Here is a 10,429-nt window from a genome sequence, read left to right as displayed (position 1 = left end):
GCCGTGATATTATTTTGTTTACACACCCGTTGGTGAGAACACCATGCGTTATTTTTGGTTACATATGGTTGTTAACACATGTACGTGTGTTGACAATTTCAAGACATACGACTGGCTGCTCCTAGGTGACAATCAGGTCACCAATGCCATACAACCAATGACAAAATACACGATGGAAATCGATTAGACTATCTATCTATCTATCTATCTATCAATCTATATATATATATATATATGAATGTGATGGGGTGCTGTCCAACATTCCTATCCTTTTTGTCGCCAGTGTTCCAGGATGTTCAAGTGATGATCTTTATCGGGTTCGGTTTCCTCATGACGTTCCTCAAGCGTTACGGCTTCAGCGCTGTCGGCCTCAACCTCTTTCTGGCCGCCGCCGTCATCCAGTGGGCCACGTTAGTCGGCGGCTTCTTCCACGGCCACGGCGGAACCGTGCATATCGGCATCACCAGGTACGTCACAGGGGACGTTTTGTTTTAAAAATCGTAACTAGCAACTACTGTAACTGTTTAACGTTGTAAAATTGTGTAGCGATCTCATAAACACTCGTGGCGAATCGCGACGCGATATTGAACAAAATGTTGCATGCGTCACCGCCATTCACTCACATGTATATTATCATCCACTCGCTCTGTCTCTTTCTCGCTTACTCTATATATCCGTATCTCTCTTTCTTTCTCTCTAACTCTCTATATCTCCGTATTTCTCTCTTTCTTTCTTTCTCAGTCTCCTCTCTCTCACTCTCTCTCTCTCTCTCTCTCTCTCTCTCTCTCTCTCTCTCTCTCTCTCTCTCTCTCTCTCTCTCTCTCTCTCTCACTCGTTGTTAGGTACTGGGTTCGGATCCCAGCTGAGGCATGGTATTTGTAATCCAGATACTGACTCCAAACCCTGAGTGAGTGCTCCGCAAGGCTCCATGAGTAGGTGTAAACCACTTGCACCGACCAGTGATCCATAACTGGTTCAACAAAGGCCATGGTTTGTGCTATCCTGCCTGTGGGAAGCGCAAATAAAAGATCCCCTGCTGCCTGGCGAGAGCGGGTTTCCTCTAATAAACAGTGTGAGAATGATCATATGTTTGACGTCCAATAGCCGATGATAAGATAAATAATCAATTTGCTCTAATGGCGTCGTTAAATAAAACAAACTTTACTTACTCTCTCTCTCTCTCTCTCTCTCTCTCTCTCTCTCTCTCTCTCTGTGTGTGTGTGTGTGTGTGTGTGTGTGTGTGTGTGTGTGCGTGCGTGTGTGTGGAACACGCTGAGAAATGGTCGTCTATCAAAAATATAAACGTATTCGTATTCGTACATGTATTCGTGTTTTCAGCATGTTGACTGCCGACTTCGCTTCCGCCGCGGTCCTCATCACATACGGCGCGCTGCTGGGCAAAACTAGCCCCACCCAACTAGTTATCCTCACCATTATAGAAATCATCCTCTTCTCCTTCAACGAATGTTCCAGGTACAAATTAGAGAGAAAGAGGGGTCAAGAGAGGGCGAAGAGATGGGCGAGGAAAGGGAGGGGGGGGGGGGCGAAGTAGGGAGGGGAGACAAGGAGAGACAGGGCGAGAGATAGAGGAAGAATAGACGCAGGGAAGTGATTCGTTTGCTACCTTATATAGTCCGGTCCCATTTCCCTGAAATGTCACATGTACGGGCATCGTTGTTTTTAGGATTTGGTACAGGATAGATTTTTAACCTAATTTGGGGATGCTGAATCTAAAAACAATATATGTTGTGCATCTTAGAAATTAACTGGCCTCGGTGGCGTCGTGTTTAGGCCATCGGTCTACAGGCTGGTAGGTATTGGGTTCGGATCCCAGTCGAGGCATGGGATTTTTAATCCAGATACCGACTCCAAACCCTGAGTGCTCCGCAATGCTCAATGGGTAGGTGTAAACCACTTGCACCGACCAGTGATCCATAACTGGTTAAAAAAAGGCCATGTTTTGTGCTATCCTGCCTGTAGGAAGCACAAATAAAAGATCCCTTGCTGCATGTGGCGAAAGCGGGTTTCCTCTAAAAAACAGTGTCAGTATGACCTATGTTTGACGTCCAATAGCCGATGATAAGATAAAAAAAAATCAATGTGTTCTAGTGGCGTCGTTAAATAAAACAAACTTTACTTTTTTTACTTTCTTAGAAATTACGTTTTACGGTTCAAAATGACCGAAAACAAAATGGCGGGGAAAGTATGTAACTATTATTGCAACGATCTATATAGGACTTGTTTTGACATTAACATATAAGTTAACACATTTATGTTATACAAGTCTATGTTGAAAATCAGAAAATTTAGTGTTATGGTCAAAATGTTGAAAAACAAGATGGCGGAAAACAAAATGGCGGCCATTTGTCACAAAATGTATATAATAAAATTATAACTATCGCAAAATTCGGGGGGAGGGGGCAGGGGCCCGGGCTTACTTTTATAAAAAGAAGAAGAAAGTAATTAAACTTTTTTCAGTTATTTAAAACAAATCTGAAATATTAATATCTAGTGTTTGGACTACCTAAAGCATGTCTGGGCCACTGAAAATGAAACTAGTTATCGTCACCATCATAGAAATCATTCTCTTCTCCTTCAACGAATACATCGGTGTTACAATATTCCAGGTACAAATTAGAGAGAAAGAGGGGTCAAGAGAGGGCGAAGAGATGGGCGAGGAAAGGGGTGGGGGGGGGGGGGGCGAAGTAGGGAGGGGAGACAAGGAGAGACAGGGCGAGAGATAGAGGAAGAATAGACGCAGGGAAGTGATTCGTTTGCAACCTTATATAGTCCGGTCCCATTTCCCTGAAATGTCACATGTACGGGCATCGTTGTTTTTAGGATTTGGTACAGGATAGATTTTTAACCTAATTTGGGGATGCTGAATCTAAAAACAATATATGTTGTGCATCTTAGAAATTAACTGGCCTCGATGGCGTCGTGTTTAGGCCATCGGTCTACAAGCTGGTAGGTATTGGGTTCGGATCCCAGTCGAGGCATGGGATTTTTAATCCAGATACCGACTCCAAACCCTGAGTGCTCCGCAATGCTCAATGGGTAGATGTAAACCACTTGCACCGACCAGTGATCCATAACTGGTTAAAAAAAGGCCATGTTTTGTGCTATCCTGCCTGTAGGAAGCAGAAATAAAAGATCCCTTGCTGCATGTGGCGACAGCGGGTTTCCTCTAAAAAACAGTGTCAATATGACCTATGTTTGACGTCCAATAGCCGATGATAAGATAAAAAATCAATGTGCTCTAGTGGCGTCGTTAAATAAAACAAACTTTACTTTTTTTACTTTCTTAGAAATTACGTTTTACGGTTCGAAATGACCGAAAACAAAATGGCGGGGAAAGTATGTAACTATGATTGCAACGATCTATATAGGACTTGTTTTGACATTAACATATAAGTTAACACATTTATGTTATACAAGTCTATGTTGAAAATCAGAAAATTTAGTGTTATGGTCAAAATGTTGAAAAACAAGATGGCGGAAAACAAAATGGCGGCCATTTGTCACAAAATATATATAATAAAATTATAACTATCGCAAAATTTGGGGGGAGGGGGGAGGGGCCCGGGCTTACTTTTATAAAAAGAAGAAGAAAGTAATTAAACTTTTTTCAGTTATTTAAAACAAATCTGAAATATTAATATTTAGTGTTTGGACTACCTAAAGCATGTCTGGGCCACTGAAAATGAAACTTTAGTGGCCCAGATATTTTGTTCTGGGCCATCACATTTTTCTGATGAGTTTCCACCCCTGTAATAATGCGTGTTTCAGGCTGTGCACGCGTTTGGAGCCTACTTCGCTTTGTCCAGGTCGAGGGTTCTATACCGCGAAGACGTGGCAAGATCAGAGAAGGAAGGATCAGTCTACCACTCCGACATATTCTCAATGATCGGTAAGAACTAGCTCTGTTGAACAATGATAAAAGTCCTGGCTCAGATGGTTTTACGGCAGAATTCTTTAAGTTTTTTTGGATAAATTTAGGTAATTTTATAATTAGGTCTATTAACTATAGCTACAGTATAAAAGAAATGTCTAGTACACACAAATTAGGAATCATTACCTGTATACCAAAAGCCAATAAACCAAAGCAGTTTTTGAAAAACTGGCGACCTATTACTTTGCTAAATTGTATATATAAAATTTCTTCTGGGTGCATTGTGAATAGATTGAAAAAAGTATTAGATAAAATTATAGCAAACGATCAAACTGGTTTTATTAAATTTTATTAATTTATGATATAATGCAATATATGAAATACCATAAAATACCAGGGATGTTAGTATTAGTGGATTTCGAGAAAGCTTTTGAATCAGTCTCCTGGCGTTTTATTGAACAATCTTTAGATATCTTTAACTTTAAATCTTCAATAAAAAATTCGATAAAAACGTTTTATAATAACTCAGTGTCCAGAATATTACAAAATGGATTTTTATCACAGAGTTTTAATCTAGAAAGAGGATGCAGACAAGGTGATCCGCTATCCCCTTATATCTTCATAATATGCTCCGAAACATTAGCAATACTAATTAGTAACTCTAAAGACGTTAAAGGTATAGATATAGATGGGGAAAGTTATATTATATCTCAATATGCAGATGATACAACCTTTATTTTAGATGGATCACCTGAATCCCTGGACAGTACATTAAAAATATTAGATATATATGCAGACGTTTCTGGCTTGAAATTATATGGATAGGAAGTAAAAAAAAATTCAAAGGAGGTTTTCCATCCAGCAAAGTGGAAGCTACAATGGAGAGAAGAACACTTCACTTTATTAGGTGTAAAATTTTCGCTTAACTTGGACGAAACGATTTAGCAAAATATTGAACCAAAAATACTTGAAATAAAAAAACACGATAAAACAGTGGTTAACGAGAAAACTTACAGTTATGGGCAAAATTGTTGTAAAAACTCTCATAATTTCCAAAATAACACATTTATTAATTTCATTACCAAATCCATCACTTTAAATTGTTAAAAGAAATAAACAAAATTATTTTTAATTTTATATGGCAAAATAAACCAGATAAAATCAAACGTGAAGTTTTAATACAAGATTACCAGTTTGGGGGTATTAAAATGTTAGACGTTGTGAATTTTACAACAGCACTAAAATTGACTTGGATAAGAAGATTATTTCTATCACGATCCAATTGGACAGCTCTCTTTCAATCTGTAACAGGCTTAACAACTAAACAATTAATAATACATGGGGATAATTTTATTCAACTTAAGAAAAGGAACATACATAATTTGTTTTGGAAAGATGTATTAAATAGCAAGCTAATACTTCAACAAAAACGCGGCTTTAATAATGATGATTTGTTAAGTTCTAATATTTGGTATAATAATAACATATTAATAGACAAAAAAACCCTATATTTTATAAACACTACATTGAAAAAGGTATATTATTTATACAAGATTTATTAGATGACGAAGGACGATACATGAACTTTTATACCTTCAAAGCAAAATATAACATAAGGTCAAATATTTTAGAATATACCTCGTTATTATCGGCTGTCAAATCCTTTATGCGTGATAAAATAAATACAAATAACCAAACATTCAATTTAGGCAAAAATCCAATATTTTCATCGAAAATTAAATTCTTTCTAAAAGACCAATTGGGAAGTAAAATCTTTCACAAACTACTAAATAAATTATCTATAGTTCCTACATCAGAAATGAAATATTCAGCGGAAGGGTGTGATTTTACCTCTTCATTATGGGCGAAATATTATAGTTTACCATTTTACTCTTTAAAAGACCTAACGCTGTTGTGGTTTCAATACCAGATTTTACATAGAATTATACCAACAAATACCTTTTTACTTAAAATAAAACTGATTGATTCTAGTATATGTAACTTTTGTTCACATGGACCAGAAACACTGCAGCATCTATTTTATGACTGTCCTAAAGTCGTTGAACTCTGGAGTATTATAGAAAAACGGTTATTACAAAAAGGTAATTATACCCAGTTGAATAGGAACACAGTTTTATTTGGAATTATAAATAGTAAACATACATTTGTCTCCTTTGCATTCAGCAAACTGAAACTTGCCCTTTAAAGAATTTTGTGGACTCCCTCCCCTTAAACAATGATAGACCTGCCCCTGTATGTTTTTGTTTTTTTAATATCCAACGAAAACATGTCACTTATGTGACAATTTAGCTGATACGCCAATCCTGTGTTTTGGGTCTAAGGTCATTGATAAGAGTTACGTTACGTGTTACGTGTGGTCATACGTATGGGAAATGTGCAACTTGAATTAAGCTCCATTATTAAAGTTAAAACTTGTTTTGTTTAACGACAACACTCAGGGGTGCAGAAATGGAAAATATTAAACTAGCCCGCCGGACCAGTACCAACTAAAATGTACTAGCCCGCCAGAATGTCTACTAATCAGTCCCCCAGTCTACAGAACAATATATTATAATTTATTAACACTATTATAAATATACAGTGTCTTCAATTCAATTGATATATGTAAATATATTGACAAAACATTATTAAGAGGACTTGCAAGTGATCAACATCACGTGGCAAAGGAAATAAAAAAGATAGACAATCGGGCTGGTAGTTGCGTTTATTAAGTCGTCCGTAAGACATTTTACTCGCATTTGGCGAGCGGGCGAGTACTTTCTGCAGCCCTGCGGCACTAGAACACATTGATCGGCTAGTGGATGTCAATCATTTGGTACTTTTTGACATAGTCTTAGAGAGGAAACCCGCTATATTTTGTTTTCATTAGTAGCAACGGATCTTTTATAATGCACCATCCCACAGACAGGATAGCACATACCACGGCCTTTAATATACCAGTCGTGGTGCATTGGCTGGAACGAGAAATAGCCCAGTGGTAAAGCGTTCGCTAGATGCGCGGTCAGTCTAGGATCGATCCCCGTCGGTGGACCCATTGGACTATTTCTCGTTCCAGCCAGTGCTCCACAACTGGTGTAAGAAAAGCCGTGGTACTATACTGTCTGTGGGATGGTGCATATAAAAGATCCTTTGCTGCTAATCGAAAAGAATAGCCCATGAAGTGTCAACAGCGGGTTTTCTCTCTCAATATCTGTGTGGTCCTAAACCATATGTCTGACGCCATAATAACTGTAAATAAAATATGCTGAGTGCGTCGTTAAATAAAACATTTCCTTCCTTCTGTAATTTTGAATTTAATATTGTTTTGTTGATACTGTTTTAATCATTCCTGATTTTGAACATACATGTAACAAAAATATATTGCATATATACAGACGCGTATACAGGGATTTTAGCAAGGAGGTGTCTCGGTGTGGGCCGAGGGCGAGCGACGTTTATGGGGGTCGAAACATGCTTACCCCAGAAAATGTATTGGAAAAATACCATACCTTGAGCGGATGGGGTAGCTGTGGGTTTTCGGGGGGGGGGGGGGGGGGGGGGGGGGGGGGGGGGGGGGGGGGGGGGGGGTCGACCTGGTTTATATACTCGCAATTAAGAAAATGTCCACGAATGCCTTATTTAGACCAGTAGAACCAATTTTAATCAGATTGCTAACAGCACTGTGTAGACTCCCATGTGCAGGTAACATTTCGCCTGTAAATAATAATTTAAATATCGACCAATCACACTTTGCCTTTTATAACGTTATTTGGGAGCATACAAATTCTAAAAATACCGGGCGAGTCTATTTTAGTGGCCACTGTACAGCGAACCATACCAATACGTACGGATGGGTTATCAGTCTTCAGTTGTACATTACAAATTATTTATTTTATAAAATAAAATATATTTTAAGGCATTCGTAATTCACACGAAACATGTCGTATACCCTCAGGATAATTCGGAATGTTTTCAAACTATTTTCAAATCGCTGGCATGATTCTGCAAGTAAGGTTTTGATTGGTGGACACAGCTCCAACTGTCTGCTGTTAGATCCACATGTAATAGTGGAGCTAATATTAATTAGATTGTGTCCACGAGTAGTATCCAGGCCTGTATGGGGTCATGACCTACTTTCCCGTGATCACGTGACCTTGGTAGGAGACAATGGGCTTTGTGTAGGAAACAATGGCCTTTGTATAGGTGGGTGCAGGTGTGTGACCTCGGTAGGAAACAATGGTCAAGGAAACAATGACACAATGGTCTTTTGTGTGGGAAACAATGACACAATGGTCTTTTGTGTGGGAAACAATGGCCTTTGTAGAGGTGGGGTGCAGGTGTATGGCCTGGGTAGGAAAACAATGGCTTTTGTGTAGGAAACAATGACACAATGGTCTTTGTGTAGGAAGCAATGACACAATGGCTTTTGTATAGGAAACAATGGCCTTTGTATAGGGAGGTGCAGGTGTATGGTCTCGGTAGGAAACAATGGCCTTTGTGTAGGAGACAATGACCTTGGTGCAGGTGTGCGATCATGGTGTATTCAATTCAATGTATTGCATATTACCAAACAAACTGTTGTCGGCAAACAAATAAAAGCAAACAAACAACAACAATTAATATTAACAATATGTATAGGCCAAGTGTAAGTCTGACGTTGGTTTTGGCTTCATTGTATAACGTCTATTGTGTTGTTGTATTTTTGTATTCACAGTGGACATAGACGTGAATGTTTTTTCACAGTGTTTTATTCTAGACACCCAAAATAATAGCTGTTAAAATATGTCTCATGGGGAAGGACTGTAGCTGTTTGCTGACTGTTTGGTCTAAAGTGAGGCTTTCATGTCGCTAGACAAAGTGCGTGTGTGATGATTTTGATTCATTTGTATTTCTTTAGCACATTGTCGACGTTTTCTTTGTTGTCGTCATTCAGCCATTCATTCATTCGCTTTATAATAGAGGAGTACTTTATCAGACCTCTTCATCGGCCCTCATACAAAGGCATTTTATTACGCCTCTCCGAGTGTTTATGAAACCAGGTGAACTGCAAAAGACATACCGACGCGTGCCCGTCTTAAGTAGCAGAATAAATTTGTTATGGTATACACACGGACCGTCAAAGTTTGTTTGTGTTTAGCGACATCACTAGAGGACATTGATTTATGAATCATCGGTTACTGGATGAAAAACATAATTTTGACAGTTTTAGAGAGGAAACCCGCTACATTTTTTCCATAAGTAGCAAGGGATCTTTTATATATACAATCTCATACCCCTTATATTTTATAATTATATACAAACGTTTGTGTGTGTGTGTGTGTGTGTGTGTGTGTGTGTGTGTGTGTGTGTGTGTGTGTGTGTGTGTGAAACACCCCCAGCCCATTGCTATGAAGAAAGAACCCTCCAACCTAACCTATGCTCTTTTAACTGCAGAAATATTAAATCACAAATCTAGTTATAGAGGAAACAAAACAAAAACCGCAATGGTTGAGAGAGAGAGAGAGAGAGAGAGAGAGAGAGAGAGAGAGAGAGAGAGAGAGAGAGAGAGAGAGAGAGAGAAAGACGGACAATATGTCACACGTGATTAATCCATTAGTGTTAGTCGGCGACACGCGCACATCCGTGGGTTTAACAAGTAGTGTTGACCAAAGGGAAATAACTGGATTTTTAAAACATTTTTCTCTACTAGCCTTCTTACAGGGCTTTTTAATGACCAAATGGGTAAATACAGTGGTCGATCTAGGATCGATCCCCGTCGGTGGCCTATTAAGCTATAACCAACCAGTGTATTATGTCTGGTATATCAAAAGCCGTGGTATGTTCTGTCTTGTGCACACAGCTCTTGCTACTATAAAGTAGCGGGGTAGAAATATCTAATCACAAATCTAGTCATGGAGTTAAAAAACCCAAACAAACACCGCAATGGTTTTTTTTTTTCATTTATTTCTAAATTACAATCACTATAGACAACTACACATGCAATGGACACACATTGGGTTACATCGAGAGGCCTTAAGGGCGACATGTGAATAATATGAGTGTTCATTTCTCTTCATCTTCGTGCTCATCATCAGTATCCTCATCTTCGGTATCGTCGTCGTCTTGTTCGTCCAAATATTCGCCGATCCAGGAACGATACTGATTTAATTTAGAACGAATCTGTGGTCTGAGATCTCTGTCTGGATTCACAAACTGTAGAATTTTTCTCGTGTTGGGGCCTTTGTCAAAGTAATGCATATACGTCAGAAAGCGAGAGTACGTGTCTTTAAATAACTTCCATTGCAATGTCTTCGTGTTTCTTTCGATGGCATCTTGGGACATGTTTTTTTCTTCGTAGCGTTTCCTCTTGCTTTCGAAATAGTCACGATTGATGTCGAATTCATGCTCGATCATCAGACGTACGCCTTCGTTTTCCAGATCGGACAACGGCTCTTCATTTCCCTCCTCGCACGTTTTCACGTGTCGCTGCAAGTCACTCCCGTCTTTAAAGACCAGACCACACGTATCGCAAGACTGCATCCTCTTGACCTTTTTCAG

General features: G+C 38.9%; 1 protein-coding gene across 1 annotated transcript; it reads left to right on the top strand.

The window, feature by feature from the left end:
* The first annotated feature begins 330 nt into the window (after positions 1-330).
* On the top strand, positions 331-3,921 carry LOC121386612 (ammonium transporter Rh type B-B-like). Its single transcript, XM_041517568.1, has 4 exons — positions 331-467; positions 1,339-1,473; positions 2,531-2,627; positions 3,790-3,921. Exons 1-4 carry the CDS (start codon positions 331-333, stop codon positions 3,919-3,921), a joined length of 501 nt encoding a protein of 166 aa, XP_041373502.1.
* Positions 3,922-10,429: the final 6,508 nt, after the last annotated feature.

Source organism: Gigantopelta aegis, chromosome 12 (assembly GCF_016097555.1).
Source record: "Gigantopelta aegis isolate Gae_Host chromosome 12, Gae_host_genome, whole genome shotgun sequence".
Lineage (NCBI taxonomy): Eukaryota > Metazoa > Mollusca > Gastropoda > Neomphalida > Peltospiridae > Gigantopelta > Gigantopelta aegis.
This window is presented reverse-complemented; position numbering and strand designations above follow the sequence as displayed.